General features: G+C 48.8%; 1 protein-coding gene across 6 annotated transcripts in view; it reads left to right on the top strand.

Moving 5' to 3' along the window:
• The window catches only part of mlxipl (MLX interacting protein like), a 273904-nt gene that overhangs the window by 224842 nt on the left and 23012 nt on the right, over window positions 1-26050 (top strand). For all 6 annotated transcript variants that reach the window (XM_085964155.1, XM_085964156.1, XM_085964158.1 and 3 more), the window contains 2 exons: window positions 9645-9754; window positions 21649-21768. In XM_085964155.1, the coding sequence (XP_085820281.1) occupies window positions 9645-9754; window positions 21649-21768 (230 nt within the window). The remainder of the gene's footprint in view (window positions 1-9644; window positions 9755-21648; window positions 21769-26050) is intronic.

Here is a 26050-nt window from a genome sequence, read left to right as displayed (position 1 = left end):
AAGGCCTTGATATCCTTCCTAAAGTGTGGTGCCCAGAATAAGACAAAATACTCCAGCTGAGACCTAACCAGTGTTTTATAAAGGTTCAGCATAACTTCCTTGCTTTTGTACGCTATGTCTCTGATTATAAAGCCCAGGATCCCATATGCTTTTTTAACAGCCGTATCAACTTGTCCTGCCACCTTTAAGGATTTGTGTACCCCCAGGTCTCTGTTGCTGTGCCCCCTTTAATATTGTACCATTTAGTTTACATTGACTCGCCTCATTCTTCCTTCCAAAATGAATCACTTCACAATTCTCTGCATTAAACTTCCTCTGCCACGTGCCTGCCCATTTCACCAGTCTGTCTATGTCCTCCTTGAGTCTGCAACTATCCTCCTCATTGTTCACTACTTTTCCAAGATTTGTGTTATCTGCAAACTTTGAAATGATGCCCTGTATACCCAAGTCCATGTCATTTATATATATCAAAAAGAGCAGTGGTCCTAATGCCAACCCCTAGGGAACACCACTGTATACTTCCCTCCAGTCTGAAAAACAACCATTCACTGCTACTCTCTGCTTTCTGTCTCTTAACCAATTTTGTAACCATGCTGCCACTGTCACTTTAACCCCATGGGGTTCAATTTTGCTAATAAATTTATTATGGGGCACATCTATTTAAAATTCTTGTTCTCTACCACCCACCCAAGTACCATAAAAATTGTACTACCGAGATATCTTCACTGCTCTCCTCCCTCAGCCTCTGTGATTTCAACCTCCATCTCAATTCATCATGCTCTGTCTCCTTTGAGTTCACGAGCCTCCTATCCTCCCTTAATCTCTCCCTCCATGTTAACTCCCCAACCCATATTCACGGCCACCCCCTCGACCTCGCCATCTCTCGTGGCCTCGCTACTCTCATCGTGTCAATCGCAGATAAGGCCATCTCTGACCACTTCCTCGTATTGCTCTCCACCCACATCCCCCTTCCACCCCCCACTTCCTTCTGTGTCCGCCCCTAGAAAATACTCTCTCCCAACTCTCTTACAATTGCACTTACGAGATCCCAACTGTCCAGCCTTTGGCCCGCCATTCACCATGACATTTCTGCAGCTACCGTTCTGCTCAACCACACCCTCACCACCACCTTTGATGCCCTAGTCCCTATTAAAACAATTACTCTCTCTCACCCTGGCAGCTTCCTCGGTACGACCCTCATCTCCACTCCCTTAAGTCCAAGGGCCGCAGACTTGAACGGATATGGCAGACAACTGGTTTAGCCATTCACCGCCAGATCACCACATAAAGCATTATCGGGTCCTGTTCTCATCTGCCAAAGTTGCTCACTATTCTAGAATCATTCTGGAATGCAAAGATAAAACCCGGCTCCTATTCTCTACTGCTAACCATCTTCTTAAACCCTTCTCCCCTGTCTCCTCCACCCTCACCTCCGACAACAAGTGTGAGGAGCTCATGGACTTCTTTGTCTCTAAGATTGAGACCATCCAACAGCTGCCTCTGCCACTTCCCCTAGCCCACCATGCAAAACTTCCTCTAAGGTTCCCCCCTGCCCTAGCCCTGAACTCACAGCTTTCTCCAGTTTCTCTCCGATCTCCCCTCATGACCTCTCCGCGCTCACCTTGTCCATAAGACACACTTCCTGCTCCCTCGACCCAATTCCCACCAAGTGCTGACCACCCAACTTCCTTTTCTGGCTCCCATGTTAGCTGATATTGTTAATGGTTCACTCTCCTCAGGTACTGTCCCCCTCTCCTGCAAATCTGCTGTCATCACCCCTCTCCTCAAAAAACCAACCCTTGACCCCCTCCGTCCTTGCAAACTACCGCCCCATCTCCAACCTCCCTTTCCTCTCCAAAGTCCTTGAACATGTTGTCGCCTCCCAAATCCGTGCCCATCTTTCCCGCAATTCCATGTTTGAATCCCTCCAATCAGGTTTCTGCCCTTGCCACAGTACCGAAACGGCTCTCATCAAAGTCACAAGTGACATCCTTTGTGACTGTGACGAGGGTAAACTATCCCTCCTCGTCCTTCTTGACTTGTCTGCAGCCTTTGACACGGTTGACCACTCCATCCTTCTCCAACGCCGCTCCACCGTCGTCCAGCTGGGTGGGACTGCACTCGTCTGGTTCCATTCTTATCTATCTAATCGATGCCAGAGAATCACCTGCAATGGCTTCTCTTCCCGCTCCCGCTTTGTTATCTCTGGTGTCCCCCAAGGATCTATCCTTGGCCCCTCCTATTTCTCATCGACATGTTTCCCCTTGGCGACAACATCCGAAAACACAGCATCAGTTTCCACATGTATGCTGACGACACCCAGCTCTATCTCACCACCACTTCTCTCAACCCCTTCACAGTCTCTAAATTGTCCAACTGCTTGTCCGACATCCAGTATTGGATGAGCAGAAATTTTCTCCAATTAAATATTGGGAAGACCGAAGCCATTGTTTTCGGTCCCCGCCACAAACTCCGTTCCCTAGCCACTGACTCCATCCCTCTCCCTAACATCTGTCTGAGGCTGAACCACACGCTTCGCAACCTTGGTGTCATATTTGACGCCTATTTCCACCTCCATAACATCGCCCATCTTCGCCCTTGTCTCAACTCATCCGCTGCTGAAACCCTCATCCATGCCTTTGTTACCTCTAGACTTGACTATTCCAACACGCTCCTGGCTGGCCTCTCACATTCTACCCTACGTAAACTTGAGGTCATCCAAAACCCGGCTGCCCGTGTCCTATCTCGCACCAAGTCCCATTCACCCATCACCCCTGTACTCGCTGACCTACATTGGCTCCCGGTTAAGCAATGCCTCGATTTCAAAATTCTCATCCTTGTTTTCAAATCCCTCCATGGCCTCGCCCCTCCCTATCTCTGTAACCTGCTTCAGCCCCACAACCCCCCGAGATATCCACGCTCCTCTAATTCTGGCCTGTTGAGCATCCCTGATTATAATCGCTCCACCATTGGTGGCCGTGCCTTCTGTTGCCTAGGCCCTATGCTCTGGAATATCCTGCCTAAACCTCTCCGTCTCGCTACCTCTCTTTCTTCCTTTAAGACGCTCCTTAAAACCTACCTCTTTGACGAAACTTTTGGTCACCTGCCCTAATTTCTCCTTATGTGGCTCAGTGTCAAATTTTTTGTCTTTTAATCCTCCTGTGAAGCGACTTGGGATGTTTTACGACGTTAAAGGCGCTATTTAAATACACGTTGTTGTTGTTGTTGAACGTCCACATACACAACATCAACCGCACTACCCTTATCAACCCTTGGCATTATTTACTTTTACCAAATCCATGTTGGCTGTCATTTATTAACCCCTGGTTTTTCCAAGTGAAAATTAATTTTGTCCCGGATTATTGTCTCTGGAAGTTTTCCCACCACTGATGTTAGACTGATTGGTCTGTAGTTACCAGGATTATCCCTCTCCCTTTTTTGAACAGGGGTGTAACATTTACAATCCTCCAGTCCTCTGGCATCACTCCCATATCCAAGGAGGATTGGAAGATAAGAACATAAGAAGTAGGAGCAGGAGTAGGCCATACGGCTCCTCGGGCCTGCTCCGCCATTCAATAGGATCATGGCTGATCCGAATCTAGACTCACGTCCACTTCCCTGCCCTCTCCCCGTAACCCCTAATTCCCTTATCTGCTAGGAAACTGTCTCTCTCCATTTTAAATTTATTTAATGTTGCAGCTTCCACAGCTCTCTGGGGTAGCAAATTCCATAGATTTACTACCCTCTGAGTGAAGAAGTTTCTCCTCATCTCAGTTTTGAAAGGGCAGCCCCTTATTCTTAGGTTATGCCCCCTAGTTCTAGTCTCACCCATCAGTGGAAACATCCTCACCGCATCCACCCGATCAAGCCCCCTCACAATCTTATATGTTTCGATAAGATCGCCTCTCATTCTTCTGGACTCCAATGAGTAGAGTCCCAACCTACTCAACCTTCCCTCATACGTCAACCCCCTCATCTCCGGAATCAACCGAGTGAACCTTCTCTGAACCGCCTCGAGAGCAAGTATATCTTTTCTTAAATATGGAAACCAAAACTGCACGCAGTATTCCAGGTGTGGCCTCACCAATACCCTGTATAACTGCAGCAAGACTTCCCTGTTTTTATACTCCATCCCCCTTGCAATAAAAGCCAAGATTCCATTGGCCTTCCTGATCACCTGCTGCACCTGCATACTAACTTTTTGTGTTTCATGCACCAGGACCCCCAGATCCCTTTGTATTGTAGCACTTTGCAGTTTCTCTCCATTTAGATAATAACTTGCTCTTTGATTTTTTCTGCCAAAGTGCATAACCTCACACTTTCCAACATTATATTGCATCTGCCAAATCTCTGCCCACTCACTTAGCCTGTCTATGTCCTTTTGCAGTTTTTTTATGTCCTCCTCACTCACTGCTTTCCCTCCCATCTTTGTATCGTCGGCAAACTTGGATATGTTGCACTCAGTCCCTTCCTCCAAATCGTTAATATAGATTGTAAAGAGTTGGGGTCCCAGCACTGACCCCTGCGGAACACCACTAGTTACTGATTGCCAGCCCGAGAATGAACCATTTATCCCAACTCTTTGTTTTCTGTTAGATTGCCAATCTTCCACCCATGCCAGTATATTACCCCCAATCCCGTGATTTCTTATCTTGATCAGTAATCTTTTGTGTGGAACCTTGTCAAATGCCTTTTGGAAGTCCAAATACACTACATCCACTGGTTCCCCTTTATCCACCTTGTATGTTACATCCTCAAAGAATTCGAGCAAATTTGTCAAACATGACTTCCCCTTCATAAAACCATGCTGACTCTGTCCTATTAAATTATGTTTATCCAAATGCTCTGTTACTGTTTCCTTAATAATGGACTCCAACATTTTGCCAACCACAGATGTTAGGCTAACTGGTCTATAGTTTCCAGCTTTTTGTCTACTTCCCTTCTTAAATAAGGGTGTTACATTAGCAGTTTTCCAATTTGCCGGGACCTTTCCTGAGTCCAGGGAGTTCTGGAAAATAATCACCAATGCATCCACAATCCCTACCGCCACTTCTCTCAAGACCCTAGGATGTAGGCCATCAGGTCCGGGGGATTTATCCGCCTTAAGTCCCATTATTTTACTGAGTACCATCTCCTTAGTGATTTTAATCGTCTTTAGCTCCTCCCACCCCATTGCCCCCTGTTTGTCCAGTGTTGGGATATTTTTAGTGTCCTCTACTGTAAACACTGATACAAAATATTTGTTCAGCGTCTTTGCCATCTCCATGTTCCCCACCACTAGTTTCCCGGTCCCATCCTCTAAGGGACCAACGTTCACTTTAGCCACCCTTTTTCTTTTTATATAGTTGTAGAAACTCTTGCTATCTGTTTTTATATTTTTTGCTAGTTTACTTTCATAATCTATCTTCCCTTGCTTAATTAATCTTTTAGTTATTGTTTGCTGGCTTTTAAATGCTTCCCAATCTTTTACCCTCCCACTAGATTTGGCTACTTTATATGCCCTTATTTTCAGTCGGATTTTATCCTTTATTACTTTACTAAGCCACGGATGGCTGTCTTTTCTTTTACTCCCCTTTTTCCTCAGTGGAATATATTTATCTTGAAAATGTGAAATATCTCCTTGAATGTAGACCACTGCTCTTGTACCGTCTTACACTTTAATCTGTTTTCCCAGTCCACTTTAGTCAATTCTACTCTCATACCTTCATAGTCTCCTTTATTTAAGCTCAGTATGCTGGTTTGAGATCCAACTCTCTCACCCTCAAACTGAATTTGGAATTCAACCATATTATGGTCACTCATTCCAAGGGGATCCTTTACTAGGACATTTTTTATTAATCCTGTCTCATTACACAGGACCAGATCTAAGATTGCCTGCCCCCTGGTTGGTTCAGTTACATACTGCTCAAGGAACCCGTCCCTAATACACTCTATGAACTCTTCCTCAAGGCTGCCATGCCCAATTTGATTAGTCCAGTCAATATGAAAGTTAAAATCCCCCATGATTATAGCTGTTCCCTTATTACAAGCCCCAACTATTTCCTGATTTATACTCCGACCAACAGAGTTGCAACTGTTAGGAGGCCTATAGACTACGCCCACTAGTGACTTTTTCCCCTTATTATTCCTTATCTCCACCCAAACGATTTCACTATCCTGATCTTTTGACCCAATATCATTTCTGACTATTGCAGTGAGTCCATCCTTGATTAACATAGCAACCCCACCTCCCTTTCCTTCCTGTCTGTCCTTCCTAATTGTCAAATACCCTTGTATGTTTAGTTCCCAGTCATGATTATCTTGCAGCCATGTTTCCGTAATGGCCACCAGATCATACCCATGTGTAGTTATTTGTACTGTCAACTCGTCAATTTTGTTACGAATGTTGCGTGCATTCAGATAAAGAACTTTCAAATATGTTTTCTGACAATTTATTCCTGCTTTTACCCCTTTTACTACTTTACCTTTATGATTATACATTCTGTCCCTTCCTGACATGCTCTGGTTTTTAATTCCCCCACTGCTACCTTGCTCTATTGCCTTCTCCGCTGTCATTTTTATTTTTCGCTCTCTTAAAACCTCCCTCCACTAATTAGTTTAAAGCCCTCTCTACAGCCCTAGTTATTCGATTCGCCAGGACTCTAGTCCCAGCACTGGCCAAGTGAAGTCCATCCCAACGGAACAGCTCCCTCCTGTCCCAGTACTGATGCCAGTGTCCCAGGAAGCAAAACCCATTTCTCCCACACCAGGCTTTGAGCCACGCATTTAACTCTCTAATTTTATTTACCCTAGCCAAATTTGCACGTGGCTCAGGTAGTAATCCAGAGATTATTACCCTTGTGGTTCTGCTTTTTAATTTGGCCCCTAGCTGCTCAAACTCCCTCAGCAGAACCTCCTTCCTTGTCCTATCTATGTCGTTGGTACCAACATGGACCACGACAACTGGATCCTCCCCCTCCCACTCCAAGTTTCTCTCCAGCCCAGAGGAGATGTCCTTAACCCTGGCACCGGGCAGGCAACACAGCCTTCGGGACTCTCGCTCTCGGCTGCAAAGAACTCTATCTATCTCCCTAACGATACTATCCCCTACCACTACAACATTTCTTTTATCTCCCCCCACTGGAATGGCCCCCCGCTCCACGGTGCTGTGGTCAGGTTGCTCATCCTCCCCGCAGTCCCCGTTCCCATCCTCACAGGGAGTAAGAGCCTCAAACCTGTTGGACAAGAGCAAGGGCTGCGGCTCCTCCAACACTACCTCCTGGATCCCCGTACCTGCCTCACTTCTAGTCACACCATCCTGACCCTGGCCACGGACTACATCTGAATTAATTAATCTAATTGGTGTGACTACCTCCTGATACACAGAGTCCAGGTAACTCTCCCCCTCCCTGATGTGTCTCAGTATTTGAAGCTCGGACTCCAGCTCTTCAACACGGAGCCAGAATTCCTCGAGCAGCCAACACTTACTGCAAATGTGATCACTGTGAGCATCAATGGTGTCCACCAGCTCCCACATATTGCAGCAGCAACACATCACCTGATCTCCCATTCTATGTAATGAATTACATTTATTAATATTATTCTTAAATACCCTCTGCCCCGATTCTAGATGATGAATATCGCACCTTAGAAACTATAAACCACAGAGTTTAAGCTTAAAAAAGAGAGAAATACTCACCAACCAATCACTTACCCGCTTTCTGGTGACGTCACACTTGGATTACTTTTTACCTCTCTCCTTCCCCCTGAGGTCTGAGACTGGAGACTGGTAGGCCTTACCTGGGCCTCTGGAGCCTTTTTAAGCTTCCCGCTCGCGCCTCCCGCCAACACCCGCGGTCTGAGGCCTTACCTGGGTCCCTGGAGCCTTTTTAAGCTTCCCGCTCGCGCCTCCCGCCAACACCTGCGGTCTGAGGCCTTACCTGGGTCTCTGGAGCCTTTTTAAGCTTCCCGCTCGCGCCTCCCGCCAACACCCGCGGTCTGAGGCCTTACCTGGGTCTCTGAAGCCTTTTTAAGCTTCCCGCTCGCGCCTCCCGCCGATACCCGCGGTCTGAGGCCAGAACCTCTGCAATTTCCACCCTTCCCTCAGTAACCTAGGATGCATCCCATCCGGACCGGGTGACTTTTCTACTTTGAGCACTGCCAATCGTTTAAGTACATTCTCTTTATCTATTTTTTTCCTGTCCAATTCCTCTACCAACTCCTGCTTCACTGTGACAGTGGCAGCATCCTCTTCTCTGGTGACGATAGATGCCAAGTACTCCCCCACCAGAGGAGATAGTTTCTCTGCATCTATCCTATCAAATCCCTTGATCATGTTAAACATCTTGATTAAATCACTCCTCTAATTTCAAAACTCAAGGGAATACAGGCCAAGTTTATGTAAGCTGGCCTCAATTTTTAACCCTTTAAGCACCAATTACATTGTGGTGAATCTGCGCTGTACCCACTCCAAGGGCGACATATCCTTCCTGAGGTCCGTTTCCCAAACAATCTCCAGTGTTGAATAGACACAGTGACCATTCCTCTTGTAGTGAATCACTAATCTTCACTTTCCTCACTTCCAAGTCACAATGGCTTTTTTTTAAGTAACATTAAAAGAAAAGAAAAATGAAAGACTTGCATCTATATAGCGCCTTTCATGACCAGCAGCCATCCCAAAGCGCTTTGCAGCCAATGAAGAGCATTAGGGAACAGAGGAAATGGGACATTGAAAATCTAATTTCATTCACTTCTTCAAATAGAGTTTCTTCCTGTCTCTCGCACGTTCAACCGGGAGCTCCCACTTCTTGCCTTTAGTGGCCCCTCACTTATTCCTTCTTCAGCTCTCTATGCTCTGTAGGAGGGTAACTCCTGCCTTCTCTGACCTAAAGTGGAACTCCCCTATCTTCTCCATTGCTAACCTTGCCTCTAAGACATTCCGTTCCCCCTTTGTGCCAAACAGGCCTTTCCCCCTCAACAGCCCCTAACTCTATAAACCCCAAGTCTGTCCAACACTGCTTCCACCTCTAAAGAGGCTCTTCTCCCTGGCTCTAGACAGGATGCAAGAAAAAATTGTCATTTAATGGGTGATTTCCTCTCACCTCCAGCTCCAAACTCTCCTTCACAACCTGTCTGTCTCTATATCGCTGCTACTGTGGTCAGAACTGGGCTGCACTTTCGTCTCCTGCCCCTCCTAAATTCGCAAAAGAACACCCTCACAACACCCGTGTTGTGCGAAATCTGAGACTCAGGGTCATTTTAACTGGACCCTCTGGGCAGGGAACCCATGGGCTCGGGTGGAACGTCGGTTTCACACCCCGCCTGATATTGCCCTCCATTGATTTCAATGGGCGGAGTGTAAAACCAGTGTTTCACCCGAGCCCGTCAGTTTCCCAGTGGGTGGGTTAGGTTGAAATTGTCCCCTCAATGCCTCCAACTCTAACTCATTCTTTCACAGGACCTGAACTCTGGTGCTTTTTATTTCCATCACGCTCTCCTTTCTACAATCTTTTTAAAGTACTGAATTCCTCTCTCTTCCTCCTTCTCTTCCTCCATGTTCAGTTGCAATGGTGTCCTGCATAGTGGGCCCTTCTCAATTATAAAGACTGTGTTTGTTCTTTGCTGCAGGGTGCATATTTCTTTTTATTAATGCTTTCTGTGTGCAGTTAGCAGAGGCAGTTCGGGGCAGCTGTCACTCAGTGACTCAGGAGAGCCGAGCTCAGCGACACAGTCACCATGTTCCACTCCAAGCAGGACAAGGCCCGGCACTAACAAGGTATGGAGAAGCCATCTAACACAGACGTGGCCTAGAAATTCAGTTGGTTGCGCCAGCCGTTAGCGCCTTAAGAGAAGTGAATTTCGGGCGCTATGCTTGTAGCGTCCGGGCGCAGCGCGATCTGCGCCTCGCCCCAAATTAAGTAGACATTTAGCGCCGGCGCAAAGTTTAGCGCGCGCGCAGAAAATGACGTCATATCCTCGTGCAACGCCTTTTGCGCGCCCCAATCCAGAACTTCAGTGGGACCGCCCCATTGTGCGGCCGGCGGCCCGCACGCTTGTTTAGTGGAACGCAACAGAGCCGACGCGGGCCCCGGGGAGCGTAAATTAAAGGGCACTTACCCTGCACTATAAAGGGCAGGCATTTTGCAGCAAACACTCTTGTGCAACGGATTTCTGGAGAGAGACCAAGGAAGACAGCTTTCTGGTTTGGGCCAACACTAGCTCAGGTATTTTTGGCTTCAGGCCAGAGCGTTGCAAGTGGCCTCTTGGATATTTGACTGTTTGGCAGCATATTATGGGGGCTGCATGGGGTGCCAACGCTGAGTTTCAGCGTCATGTCCGTAGGGCTCGCAGACGCGGTGTGAGAGGGGCAGCCCTGGCTAGACGCAGAGGGGGCAACAGGCGTCGGCAACATAGGCCTTACCCAGTCAGGGCATACCGCCAGCAGCGCACCTACCTCAACATGAGTGGCGCGCGATGTGTAAAAAGGCTGAGATTCCGAAAGGAGGTGGTTGGAGAGATCTGCCATCTGCTTCGCAGAGATCTGCATCCAAAGCTCAGGAGCAGGACGTCTCTGTCGGTGGAGGCGAAGGTGACGGTGGCCTTGAACTTCTATGCCACCGGCTCCTTCCAATCCGCTGCTGGGGACATTGCTAACATATCCCAGTTCGCCGTGCATTGCTGCATCCGCCAGGTGACCGATGCCCTTTTCAGAAGGAGACGCCAATTCATCTCCTTCCCCATGGCCCTGGAGAGGCAGCATCAGCGTGCACTGGGATTTGCAAGATTTGCGGCCTTCCCCTTGGTGCAGGGCGCCATTGACTCTACGCATGTGGCTTTGCGGGCACCTGTGGAGCATGCCGAGGATTACCGCAACCGGAAGGGCTACCATTCCCTCAATGTGCAGCTGGTGTGTGACCACAAGCAGCGCATCCTAGCTGTCAATGCCCGCTTTCCAGGCAGCAGCCACGATGCCTTTATCCTGCGGCAGACAACTGTGCGTGACATGTTCGAGGCACAGCCTCCCCCAAGAGGATGGCTTCTCGGGGACAAAGGCTATCCTTTGTGTACCTGGCTCATGACCCCGCTCCGCGCGCCCAGGACCCCTGCTGAAGAGGCATACAACGAGAGTCATCAAGCGAGCAGGAACATAATCGAGCAAACAATTGGCGACCTCAAGCAGCGGTTTCGCTGCCTGGATCGTTCCAGCGGATCTCTGCAGTATTCCCCGGACCGAGTGTCCCAATTCGTCGTCGTTTGCTGCATGCTGCACAACCTGGCTCTCCGCAGGACTCAGGCACTGCCACCTCACGTTGGACCACCACCTCAGGAGGAGGAGCAGGAGGAGCATGAGGAGGAGGAGCAGGAGGAGGAGGAGTACCATCCCAGGAGGGAGCGAGAAGGTCCAAGGGCCGTCCGTCGGCGGCTTATTGAACGTCACTTCTAAGCCCCCTGTCAGGGAATGCCTTGTGGCCATGAAGGAACATGAACGCAGCTGCTCCGCAAGCCCTCAGCCGGCGAAGGCAACAAACACTTACAGCAACAAACATGGACACTCTCTGAATAAAGAGAAATCTTTATTTTAGACCAATGAAACCCCTTCCCACATGAAACCCAGAAACATTCAACGGCCCCAAAAAACAGTACACCAAATGACTCACTCCCACAACCTGGGGAGGAATAACTGAACATTTGGACAAAAATGGCCTTCATCCTCGGCCTTAACCCAAAAAACATCCCCAGAAACAAAACAACCATCCCCAAAAGAAACATAGGCATCGCCATATAAAATAACACTTGGCCACACCGTCTACTTATTGGGGAGCGAGGGCGAGACCTTGTCGAGCCTTTTGGGGCCCCTGCCCGGCCTGCTGCTCCTCCGCAAGCTCTGCCCAGTGGCTGCTGCGAGGCTGGAGGAAGGCTTCTGAGGGTCAGATGTCCTTCCGGCAGATGCCCTTGGGGGGCGGCCTAGACGGGGTTTGGCCCTCGAGGGGCCGGCTGGTGATTGGCGCAGCTGTGCCTGGCCAACATCATTCGCAGCCGCTTGCCGTTGAGGCGCCACTGGGGGAGTGGCGGTGACGGCTGGAGGAATGTGTGCAATCTGGCGGATGGTAGGCCCTGGCTGGTGATGTGGCACTCGCCCGGGCCCGCACTGCAGCATGCGCACCAATCTGCCGAAGGGCAGCCCGCTGTGCTGCTGCAGCGCGGCAGGTGTCCAGGCGATGCCTGGCTGACGCAGCGCGTGTGGCAGCAGTCAGTGCCCCTGTTGCCCTGGTCTGCGACCGCAACAGAGCAGCCACTGTCTGGATGGCATCACTGATCAGCCGGCCACTCGCGGCATGTGAGGCCCCGAACTCGCGCACACTACTAGCCAGGGACTCGATTGCCTCAGGCATCCGTGCCACTACCCCCATCAGCTCGGTGTGCCAGCGATCCGAATCCTGGGCCATTTGATCGAGGTGGCGCGCCTCCTCTGAGTTGAACGTGGCCGGACTGGAGTCCGGACTCTCCCGCTGGGGAACAGGGGGCAGAGCTGCCCGACCCTTGCCACGTTGCCGGCGGCGACTGGGCCCAGCAACTGCACTCCCCTCCGATCCTTCCCCCTCTGGGGGGAAGGCCGCGGACCAACCGCAGCCCTCCTGGGTTGCTGGACGCCACTGGTCCCAGCAGCTCCACTCCCCTCCGACACTTCCTCCAGGCTCTCCTCCAGGGAAGACGTGTCCACTACTTCGGCATCTGCAGCCGCACCTGACTGCTGCCCTGATGGTCCGCCTTCCTGTTCCTCCTCCTCCTCCTCCTCGGAGGGGCTGTCACTGGCAGCTTCAGGGAGCTCCTCATCACCAGCTGAAAGCAGGAAGGCACAAGAGTAGCTTTAGAGTGAGGAGAGGGCGTCAGCGAGGGAGGCATGACTGGTGGCATTCAGTGCATTGGTCGGACAATGGCAAAGGAGGTAGATCGGATGCGCAAGTGCGACGAGAGAGGTCCAAAAGGTGATGTCCACACCATTGTGGCCCAGAAGAGGGTCGGCATCTCCACAGGCGACGGGCCCAATCACCCGGGGTCCCATGAGGCGACTCACGCGCTCCTCCAGGGGAGTGAGCTCCTGGATCTGGGGGCGGCCCCCCCCGGTCTCCTCCTGGTGCCTTCGGTTGTTGGCAAGTTTTGCCTGCAAGAGAAAGGACGGCCTGTAAGTACGGTGTGTAGCCCTGATGTGGTGTGCACTGCCTCCCATGGTGGAATAGCTTGGCCAGTGTGTAGCCCTGATGTGGTGTGCGCTGCCTCCCATGGTGGAATAGCTTGGCCAGTGTGTAGCCCTGATGTGGTGTGCGCTACCTCCCATGGTGGAATAGCTTGGCCAGTGTGTAGCCCTGATGTGGTGTGCACTGCCTCCCATGGTGTAAAGTGCAGAATGTGCAATTGATGTTCATGACTGTCCCATAGCTGCTGGCTGAGGGCTGGCCATTAGGGCTTTCAGGTCCCTTTGCCCATCATGTCAGGTGTACATGCAAGGATGAGGAGGAGACTGGAAAGGGTACTCACCCTGACAATCCTGGTCAGGTCATTAAACTTCTTCCGGCATTGGACATTGTCCCTGGGGGCATCGCCGGTGGCCGACACCCAGCGGGCGACCTCCCTCCAGGCTTTCCTATAGACGCTGGTGGGAGGCTTCCTGCCAGTGTCCGGGAACAAGATGTGCTGTCTCTTCTCCAAGGCCCTCACCATCACCTTCAAGTCATGGGCTGAGAAGCGCAGGGCACACTCACGGGCCTTCTGTACCGTTGCCATGGCTCCTTCTGATCACCAGCAGTGTTCAGGCCTAGCTGGAAGGCTGCAGTGTGCAGGCCGTTGCAGCAGAGCAAGTCGACCCTTCCCCCTTTAAGAGCTGGCTGGCGCCACGGTGTCTGCTGTCAATCAAGAAATGACCGCACCTGCGCTGCGCCCGGCCTCGGCGCTATCCCTCAGCACCGCCGGCTTAGCACCTAAAGATAGGCGTGCATCGCCAGTTTTAGCGCTCAAGCAACCTCTTAGGGCGAAGCTACTGAATATCGGCGAAGTGCCATCGACTTTGCGCCGGGCGCAAACTTTAGCGCCCGCCCAACTTTACCGCCCCAAAAGTGGCTATACTGAATTTCTAGGCCATGGAGTTTTAACATTCCAAAACGTGTGGGCTGGGGTTCGGGGTGGAGGGGCTGGTTTAATTTTGGCGAAAATGGAAGCATGATCAGAAGCCAGCTCCAACGCACCAGCTTCCGGGTTTAACACGGGCGCGTTTAGATGTGTGTGCGTAACCACCTCAGGAGAGGCGGGTTACTGCTTATAAGGGCAGTGTCCTAGGCCCAGCCATCTTCATCTACTTCATCAATGGCCTTCCCTCCATCATAAGGTCAGAAGTGGGCATGTTTGCTGATGACTGCACAGTGTTCAGTTCCATTCACAATTCCTCAGATAATGAAGCAGTCCATTCCCACATGCAACAAGACCCGGACAACATCCAGGCTTGGGCTGAAAAGTGGCAGGTAACATACGCGGCACACAAGTGCCAGGTAATGACCTTCTCCAACAGGAGAGAGTCTAACCACCTCCTCTTGACATTCAGTGGCATTACCATCACTGAATCCCCCACCATCAACATCCTGGGGGTTGCCATTGACCAGAAACCTAACTGGACCAGCCACATAAATACTGTAGCTACAAGAGCAGGTCAGAGGCTGGGTATTCTGTGGCAAGTGACTCACCTGACTCCCCAAAGCCTTTCCACCATCTACAAGGCACAAGTCAGGAGTGTGATGGAATACTCTCCAATTGCCTGGATGAGTGCAGCTCCAACAACACTCAAGAAGCTCGACACCATCCAGGACAAAGCAGCCTGCTTGATTGGCACCCCATCCACCACCTTAAACATTCACTCCCTTCACCCACCGGCGCACCGTGGCTGCAGTGTGGACCATCTACAAGATGCACTGCAGCAACTTGTCGAGGCTTCTTCGACAGCACCTCCCAAACCCGCGACCTCAACACCTAGAGGGACAAGGGCAGCAGGCGCAAGGGAACACCATCATCTCCAAATTCCCCTCCAAGTCACACACCATCCTGACTTGGAAATATATCGCTGATCCTTTATCGTCACTGAGTCAAAATCCTGGAACTCCTTCCCTAACAGCACTGTGGGAGTACCATCAGCACACGGACTGCAGTGGTTCAGGAAGGCAGCTCACCACCACCTTCTCAAGGGCAATTAGGGATGGGCAATAGATTATAGAGTCATAGGGCTGGATTTTATCAATGGAGGCGAGTAGGAGGCGGGACTCCCACTTTTGGGGTTGTAGCCCCGCCTCCATCGAGTTCTAGCCAACCCACGCGATTTTGACTTGATTGACCTTGTTGAGCCCACCCAACGGGCTCAGGCCAATTAAGGGCCACCCGGCAACAGGTGATGTCACAGATTGATATTTCATCTGTCAAGACCTTTTGACAGATGAAATATCAGCGTTTCACAGCTCTTTGAAGCTGTCAAACACTGACAATCTGTATTCTAAGTTAATTCCTTCCTCTCAGGATGATTTAGAGAGCTCCCCGGAACAAAAAGCTGAATGCTGCAATTTTTGACAGCTCGCGGCCATTCTGCTTCCTGTGCCGGTGAGATGAGGGACTCCCAAGACCTGAAGGAAGGAAGGCTGTAAAGGTAAGTAAAGGTATGTAAAACTTCTTTAAACACTTTACACACACCAAACACACTTACCTCTGCACTCATGCACCCATCACTCACCTGAACACCGGACATCTCGGCCCCTCCAAGCCCTTCATCCCGACGGTCCGCCTCCTCTAACTTGGCGTGGTTTGGAGCCGTCGGGAATCCCACATTTCAACATTAAAAATAGGGATTAGGCTGGTACCCACCTCCTTTGAAACTGGCATGGAGGCGGGTTGGGGGCGGGATGGGTTCGTGCCCCCCGATTTCGGGATTTTAACCCCCCACAGGCCTCCAATCCCGCCTCCACGGCCCAATGAAAATCCTGCCCACAGAGTTATACAGCACAGAAAGAGGCCCTTCGGCCCATCGTGTCCGCGCCGGCCATCAAGCCTGTCTATTCTAATCCCATTTTCCAGCACTTGGTCCGTAGCCTTGTATGCTATGGCATTTCAAGTTCTCATCTAAATGCTTCTTGAATGTTGTGAGGGTTCCTGCCTCTACCACCCTTTCAGGCAGTGAGTTCCAGATTCCAACCACTCTGGGTGAAAAAGTTTTTCCTCAAATCCCCTCTGAACCTCCTGCCCCTTACCTTGAAACTATGTCCCCTGGTTATTGACCTCTCTACTAAGGGGAAAAGTTCCTTTCTATCTACCCTATCTATGCCCTTCATAATTTTGTACACCTCAATCAGGTCCCCCTCAGCCTTCTCTGCTCTAAGGAAAACAACCCCAGCCTGTCCAGTCTCTCTTCATAGCTGAAACGCTCCAGCCCAGGTAACATCCTGGTGAATCTCCTCTGCAATCACATCCTTCCTATAGTGTGGTGACCAGAACTGCACACAGTATTCTAGCTGTGGCCTAACTAACGTTCTGTACAGCTCCTTCATAACCTCCCTGCTCTTATATTCTATGCCTCGGCTAATGAAGACAAGTATCCCATATGCCTTTTTTACCACCTTATCTACCTGTCCTGCTGCCTTCAGGGATCTATGTACATGCACACCTCTGATCCTCTGTCCTTCCTAGGGTCCTACCATTCATTGTGTATTCCCTTGCCTTGTTAGTCCTCCCAAAATGCATCACCTCACACTTTTCAGGGTTAAATTCCATTTGCCACTGTTCTGCCCATCTGACCAACCCGTCTATATCGTCCTGTAGCCTGAGGCTTCTCTCCTCGCTATTTACCATCTCACCAATCTTCGTGTCATCTGCGAACTTACTGATCATACCTCCTACATTAATATCTAAATTATTAATGTACACTACAAACAGCAAAGGACCCAGCACCGATCCCTGCGGTACACCACTGGACATGGGCTTCCAGCTGGCCTTGCCAGCGATGCCCACATCATGAGAATTAATTGAAAAAAATTAAATGAATAAGTATTTAAGTTAGGCAATTTCAAGATTTTTACCAACATTTAAATTTAACAACACCTGCACAGCTTTCCCAGGCTTCCTGAAAGTCGCTGTTGAAAGGAGGGCAAGAAGATGGTATGGCAATTCATGGGGCTTATTAAAAGGCACAAATACGAAGATCAATAAATACTCAGTGCCCACTGGGACAGGGTTTGGTGAGACTACTTGTTCTGAGAGGCTAATTTGTGGACTTTGGAGGTATTGACACTCAGAACATCAGGATGGGTGGCGCCATGGCTGCCTTAGATTGGATTTCGGACAAGGAGCAAAATGACCATCATGAGCAGCAAATATCTCCGCCTCTCTACCTCTCTTTCCTCCTTTAAGACGCTCCTTAAAACCTACCTCTTTGACCAAGCTTTTGGTCACCTGGAGACATATCCAGGATCTCCCAGTCGGCAGGCCTCTGATGGGTTGTTTGCCAGGGCTGTCAATTATGTCAACTTAGCCTGCGATGGCGCCAGTCAGAATGAGCGGGCGCTCAGATTTACATCTTTGGCCGGCTTCCCACAAGTGCAGGGCGTCATCGACTGCACACACATGGCAATCGCCACTCCCCCAGATCACCCAGGAGTATTTATAAACTGCAAGGGGTTCCACTCCATCAATGTGCAGCTGGTGTGCAAGCATAAGAAAAGGTTTATGCAGGTGTGTGCCAGATTCCCGGGGAGCTGCCATGATGCTTTCATCCTGTGGCAGTCCAAGCTCCCCGACCTCTTTGGACCGGCAAGCAGACTGAGGGGCGGCTGCTAGGAGACAAAGGATACTCCTTCAAACATGGCTGATGAAACCCGTGAGGAAGCCCACCACTGAAGCCCAAGTGTGGTGCAATGAAAGCCATATGACAACCAGATGTGTCATTGAGCAAGTGATCGGCATGCTCAAGATGTGCTTCAGGTGCCTGGACAGATCTGGAGGCGCCCTTCAGTACACTGCAATCAGGGTCTACAGAATGGTCATGGTCTGCTGCGCTCTGCACAACATTGGGCAGCAGCGAAGTTTAGAGCTGCAGGAGGAGCAAGGACGACAACGAGGATGCGGAGGATGAGGAGGAGGTGGAGGAGGATGAAGGTGGCGTCCCCAACGCAGCATCAGCCGCTCACATTGCTGCCCAGGATGCCTGGGATTCCCTTATAGCTGTAACATTCAATTAGTTACCACCACATACCGATGTCACATTCTCATCCAACGGCCACTCTCAACGCTCCCCCCCCCACAACAACCCCCCTCAGGGCCACTGGAACAAAGCAGTCCTGTAACCAACCAGCCGCCCATTGCACATCCACTCATTGGTCCCCGTCAATTCATGTCTTCCCATTCATCAACATGCAACTGGAAAGGTGACTTGCCACCCAGCAACCAAGAATGGGCAACACGGGAAAGTGGGGCAAAGTAATGCATTTTATGTGATTCTGCTAAACAACGTAAACTTCACAAAATAATATACCCATGTGCATACCCTTGTGTAACGACCGAGTGTTACTCTTCATTTTCCTACCACTCCTACGTGATGCAACCCCTGTGGCTTCAGCAGAGGTAGAGGCAGGCTGCTCCGACCCTGCTCTGACTGCTCTTGGCCAATGACCTCTGGGTGTTGGTCTCATATAATCATAGATTGGTTACAGCACGGAAGAAGGCCATTCGGCCTTTCGAGCCCGTGCCGGCTCTCTGCAAGAGCACTTCAGCTAGTCTCACTCCCCCGCCCTTTCCCCGTAGCCCTGCAAATTTCTATCCTTCAGATACTTATCCAACATCCTTTTGAAAGCCTTGATTGAATCTGCCTCCAACACCCTTTCAGGCATTGCATTCCAGATCTTAACCACTAGCTGCGTAATAAAGTTTTTTCTTACGTTGCCTTTGGTTCTTCTACCAGCCACCTTAAACCTGTGTCCCCTGGTTCTTGACCCTTCTGCCAATGGGAACAGTTTCTCTCTATCTACTCTGTCTAGACCCCTCATGATTTTGAACACCTCTGTCAAATCTCCTCTCAATCTTCTCTGCGCAAGGAGAACAACTCCAGCTTCTCCAGTCTATCAATGTAACTGAAGTTCCTTATTCCTGGACTCTCTGGGTGTTGGAGCTCGTGAGGGCCTCGTCAAACATTGCTACACCTGCACCTGTGCAGGGGCAGACTTGGCCATCAGGACACGAGGCAGCATGTTGGGTATTGGCTGGGGGGAGCAATGGTTGAGAAGTGGGAGCGGTGTGAGTAGAGTTCCCACTTCCACGGCCTGGTATCTCCCACAGTCACTGCCTGGTATCTCCCACAGTCACGGCCTGGTATCTCTCTCAGTCACTTCCTGGTATCTCTCTCAGTCACTGCCTGGTATCTCTCACAGTCACTGCCTGGTATCTCCCACAGTCACTGCCTGGTATCTCCCACAGTCACTGCCTGGTATCTCCCACAGCTCATCGCCTGGTATCTCCCACAGTCACTGCCTGGTATCTCCCACAGCTCATCGCTTGGTATCTCCCACAGTCACTGCCTGGTATCTCCCACAGCTCATCGCCTGGTATCTCTCACAGTCACTGCCTGGTATCTCCCACAGCTCATCGCTTGGTATCTCCCACAGTCACTGCCTGGTATCTCCCACAGCTCATCGCTTGGTATCTCCCACAGTCACTGCCTGGTATCTCCCACAGTCACTGCCTGGTATCTCCCACAGCTCATCGCCTGGTATCTCCCACAGTCACGGCCTGGTATCTCCCACAGCTCATCGCTTGGTATCTCCCACAGTCACTGCCTGGTATCTCCCACAGTCACTGCCTGGTATCTCCCACAGCTCATCGCCTGGTATCTCTCACAGTCACTGCCTGGTATCTCTCACAGTCACTGCTTGGTATCTCCCACAGTCACGGCCTGGTATCTCCCACAGTCACTGCCTGGTATCTCCCACAGCTCATCGCCTGGTATCTCTCTCAGTCACTGCCTGGTATCTCCCACAGCTCATCGCCTGGTATCTCCCACAGTCACTGCCTGGTATCTCCCACAGTCACTGCCTGGTATCTCCCACAGCTCATCGCTTGGTATCTCCCACAGTCACTGCCTGGTATCTCCCACAGCTCATCGCCTGGTATCTCTCACAGTCACTGCCTGGTATCTCTCTCAGTCACTGCCTGGTATCTCCCACAGCTCATCGCCTGGTATCTCCCACAGTCACGGCCTGGTATCTCCCACAGCTCATCGCTTGGTATCTCCCACAGTCACTGCCTGGTATCTCCCACAGTCACTGCCTGGTATCTCTCACAGTCACTGCCTGGTATCTCTCACAGTCACTGCTTGGTATCTCCCACAGTCACGGCCTGGTATCTCCCACAGTCACTGCCTGGTATCTCTCTCAGTCACTGCTTGGTATCTCCCACAGTCACTGCCTGGTATCTCCCACAGTCACGGCCTGGTATCTCCCACAGTCACTGCCTGGTATCTCCCACAGCTCATCGCCTGGTATCTCCCACAGTCACTGCCTGGTATCTCCCACAGCTCATCGCCTGGTATCTCTCACAGTCACTGCCTGGTATCTCTCTCAGTCACTGCCTGGTATCTCCCACAGTCACGGCCTGGTATCTCCCACAGTCACTGCCTGGTATCTCCCACAGCTCATCGCCTGGTATCTCCCACAGTCACGGCCTGGTATCTCCCACAGTCACTGCCTGGTATCTCCCACAGCTCATCGCCTGGTATCTCCCACAGTCACGGCCTGGTATCTCCCACAGCTCATCGCCTGGTATCTCCCACAGTCACTGCCTGGTATCTCTCACAGTCACGGCCTGGTATCTCCCACAGCTCATCGCCTGGTATCTCCCACAGTCACTGCCTGGTATCTCTCTCAGTCACTGCCTGGTATCTCCCACAGTCACTGCCTGGTATCTCCCACAGCTCATCGCCTGGTATCTCTCTCAGTCACTGCCTGGTATCTCCCACAGCTCATCGCCTGGTATCTCCCACAGTCACTGCCTGGTATCTCCCACAGCTCATCGCCTGGTATCTCTCACAGTCACTGCCTGGTATCTCTCTCAGTCACTGCCTGGTATCTCCCACAGCTCATCGCCTGGTATCTCCCACAGTCACGGCCTGGTATCTCCCACAGCTCATCGCCTGGTATCTCCCACAGTCACTGCCTGGTATCTCTCACAGTCACTGCTTGGTATCTCCCACAGTCACGGCCTGGTATCTCCCACAGTCACTGCCTGGTATCTCCCACAGCTCATCGCCTGGTATCTCTCTCAGTCACTGCCTGGTATCTCCCACAGCTCATCGCCTGGTATCTCCCACAGTCACTGCCTGGTATCTCTCACAGTCACTGCTTGGTATCTCCCACAGTCACGGCCTGGAATCTTGCAGAAATATTGACTTTATTACAAGCTCTGTGGTGGCACTCGAGTGATAGGATGTGGAATAAAGATGATAATCTACTGTGAGGAGTTTAGTGAACGAGCTTGCTATCTGATACAGATCAGAGTGAGCACGAGTGCAGCTTTCCCAGGCACTAACCCTGGCCTCGGCTGAGGAATTATCAGGACCTGTTGAACATTCTTAGTGTCCTTGTCTCTTGTCTCCGGTAGGCCGAGAATAGACGGATGACGCACATCTCCGCCGAGCAGAAGAGGCGTTTCAACATCAAGCTGGGCTTCGACACCTTGCACAGTCTGGTGACATCGCTCGACTCCCAGCCGGCGGTGAAGGTGAGAGCCCTCGGTCCCTTTACTCTGCCTTTCTTTATTAGTACTGCTACTTTGGTTGAAGATAGTGATGATGAATAATGCAGTGTGATGTGTGATGCTTCTTCCTTATTTTACGGTCTGCTTCCGTATACCAGGTGATTGAAGCATTTATTCCTGTCTCTCATCTGGGTCTGGTTTGATAATAAATGTTCTTTTATGATTTTTATATTATAAATTAAATCATAAGAATACAACAGTCACGGCAGGATTGTGATGTCCTCATTATAAACAGACAGCAAGTGAAGCAGGGGTTAGTGAATGTACCTGGAGCAACTTACACACGGACTGGAGAAAGTACAGTATAAAAGACAGCAAACATCAGGATAGAGAGATATAAAGGACAGTAAAAATCAGGACAGAGATATAAAGGACAGTAAACATCTGGATAGAGATATAAAGGACAGCAAACATCAGGACAGAGAGATATAAAGGACAGTAAAAATCAGGACAGAGATATAAAGGACAGTAAACATCTGGATAGAGATATAAAGGACAGCAAACATCAGGACAGAGAGATATAAAGGACAGCAAACATCTGGACAGAGAGATATAAAGAACAGTAAACATCTGGACAGAGAGATATAAAGGACAGCAAACATCTGGACAGAGAGATATAAAGGACAGTAAACATCTGGACAGAGATATAAAGAACAGTAAACATCTGGACAGAGAGATATAAAGGACAGTAAACATCCGGACAGAGATATAAAGGACAGCAAACATCTGGACAGAGATATAAAGGACATTAACATCTGGACAGAGAGATATAAAGGACAGTAAACATCTGGACAGAGATATAAAGGACAGCAAATATCTGGACAGAGAGATATAAAGGACAGCAAACATCTGGACAGAGAGATATAAAGGACAGCATCTCGACAGAGAGATATAAAGGACATCAAACATCTGGACAGAGATATAAAGGACAGTAAACATCTGGACAGAGAGATATAAAGGACATCAAACATCTGGACAGAGAGATATAAATGTCAGCAAACATCTGGACAGAGACATATAAAGGACAGCAAACATCTGGACAGAGAGATATAAAGGACATCAAACATCTGGACAGAGATATAAAGGACAGTAAACATCTGGACAGAGACATATAAAGGACAGCAAACATCTGGACTGAGAGATATAAAGGACAGTAAACATCTGGACAGATATATAAAGGACAGCAAACACCTGGACAGAGAAATAAAGGACAGTAAACATCTGGACAGAGATATAAAGGGCAGTAAACATCTGGACAGAAATATAAAGGACAGAAAACATCTGGACAGAGAGATATAAAGGACAGCAAACATCTGGACAGGGAGATATAAAGCACAGTAAACATTTGGACAGAGAGATATAAAGGACAGTAAACATCTGGACAGAGAGATATAAAGGACAGTAAACATCTGGACAGAGAGATATAAAGGACAGTAAACATCTGGACAGAGAGATATAAAGGACAGCAAATATCTGGACAGAGAGATATAAAGGACAGTAAACATCTGGACAGAGAGATATACAGGACAGAAAACATCTGGACAGAGATATAAAGGACAGCAAACAGCTGGACTGAGATATAAAGGACAGTAAACATCTGGACAGAGAGATATAAAGGACATCAAACATCTGGACTGAGATATAAAGGACATCAAACATCTGGACAGAGATATAAAGGACAGCAAACATCTGGACAGAGATATAAAGGGCAGTAAACATCTGGACTGAGATATAAAGGACAGTAAACATCTGGACAGAGAGATATAAAGGACAGCAAACATCTGGACAGAGATATAAAGGACAGTAAACATCGACAGAGCTATAAAGGGCAGTAAACATCTGGACTGCGATATAAAGGACAGTAAACATCTGGTCAGAGAGATATAAAGGACAGCAAACATCTGGACAGAGATATAAAGGACAGGAAACATCTGGACTGAGATATAACGGACAGCAAACATCTCGACAGAGATATAAAGGACAGTAAACATCTGGACAGAGAGATATAAAGGACAGTAAACATCTGGACAGAGAGATATAAAGGACAGCAAACATCTGGACTGAGATATAACGGACAGCAAACATCTGGACAGAGATATAAAGGACAGTAAACATCTGGACAGAGATATAAAGGACAGTAAACATCTGGACAGAGATATAAAGGACAGTAAACATCTGGACAGAGATATATAAAGGACAGTAAACATCTGGACCGAGAGATATAAAGGACAGTAAACATCTGGACAGAGATATAAAGGACCGCAAATATCTGGACAGAGAGATATAAATGTCAGCAAACATCTGGACAGAGACATATAAAGGACAGCAAACATCTGGACAGAGAGATATAAAGGACATCAAACATCTGGACAGAGATATAAAGGACAGTAAACATCTGGACAGAGATATAAAGGACAGCAAACACCTGGACAGAGAGATATAAAGGAAAGTAAACATCTGGACAGAGATATAAAGGACAGCAAACATCTGGACAGAGAGATATAAAGGACAGAAAACATCTGTACGGAGATATAAAGGACAGTAAACATCTGGACTGAGAGATATAAAGGACAGTAAACATCTGGACAGATATATAAAGGACAGCAAACACCTGGACAGAGAAATAAAGGACAGTAAACATCTGGACAGAGATATAAAGGGCAGTAAACATCTGGACAGAAATATAAAGGACAGCAAACATCTGGACAGAGAGATATAAAGGACAGCAAACATCTGGACAGGGAGATATAAAGCACAGTAAACATTTGGACAGAGAGATATAAAGGACAGTAAACATCTGGACAGAGAGATATAAAGGACAGTAAACATCTGGACAGAGAGATATAAAGGACAGAAAACATCTGGACAGAGATATAAAGGACAGCAAACAGCTGGACAGAGATATAAAGGACAGTAAACATCTGGACAGAGAGATATAAAGGACAGTAAACATCTGGACTGAGAGATATAAAGGACAGAAAACATCTGGACGGAGATATAAAGGACAGTAAACATCTGGACTGAGATATAAAGGACATCAAACATCTGGACAGAGATATAAAGGACAGCAAACATCTGGACAGAGATATAAAGGGCAGTAAACATCTGGACTGAGATATAAAGGACAGTAAACATCTGGACAGAGAGATATAAAGGACAGCAAACATCTGGACAGAGATATAAAGGACAGTAAACATCGACAGAGCTATAAAGGGCAGTAAACATCTGGACTGCGATATACAGGACAGTAAACATCTGGTCAGAGAGATATAAAGGACAGCAAACATCTGGACAGAGATATAAAGGACAGGAAACATCTGGACTGAGATATAACGGACAGCAAACATCTCGACACAGATATAAAGGACAGTAACCATCTGGACAGAGAGATATAAAGGACAGTAAACATCTGGACAGAGAGATATAAAGGACAGCAAACATCTGTACTGAGATATAACGGACAGCAAACATCTGGACAGAGATATAAAGGACAGTAAACATCTGGACAGAGATATAAAGGACAGTAAACATCTGGACAGAGATATAAAGGACAGTAAACATCTGGACAGAGAGATATAAAGGACAGTAAACATCTGGACAGAGAGATATAAAGGACAGTAAACATCTGGACTGAGAGATATAAAGGGCAGTAAACATCTGGACAGAGATATAAAGGACAGCAAATATCTGGACAGAGAGCTATAAAGGACAGCAAACATCTGGACAGAGAGATATAAAGGACAGCATCTGGACAGAGAGATATAAAGGACATCAAACATCTGGACAGAGATATAAAGGACAGTAAACATCTGGACAGAGATATAAAGGACAGCAAACACCTGGACAGAGAGATATAAAGGAAAGTAAACATCTGGACAGAGATATAAAGGACAGCAAACATCTGGACAGAGAGATATAAAGGACAGAAAACATCTGTACGGAGATATAAAGGACAGTAAACATCTGGACTGAGAGATATAAAGGACAGTACACATCTGGACAGATATATAAAGGACAGCAAACACCTGGACAGAGAAATAAAGGACAGCAAACATCTGGACAGGGAGATATAAAGGACAGCAAACATCTGGACAGAGAGATATAAAGGACAGTAAACATCTGGACAGAGAGATATAAAGGACAGTAAACATCTGGACTGAGAGATATAAAGGACAGTAAACATCTGGACAGAGAGATATAAAGGACAGTAAACATCTGGACAGAGATATAAAGGACAGCAAACATC

This window comes from Somniosus microcephalus, chromosome 22, assembly GCF_052327205.1.
Source record: "Somniosus microcephalus isolate GS21.2 chromosome 22, FLI_Smic_1.0, whole genome shotgun sequence".
Taxonomy (NCBI): Eukaryota; Metazoa; Chordata; class Chondrichthyes; order Squaliformes; family Somniosidae; genus Somniosus; species Somniosus microcephalus.
Note: the sequence above shows the minus strand (reverse complement) of the source record. Positions and strands in the feature narration are given on the sequence as shown.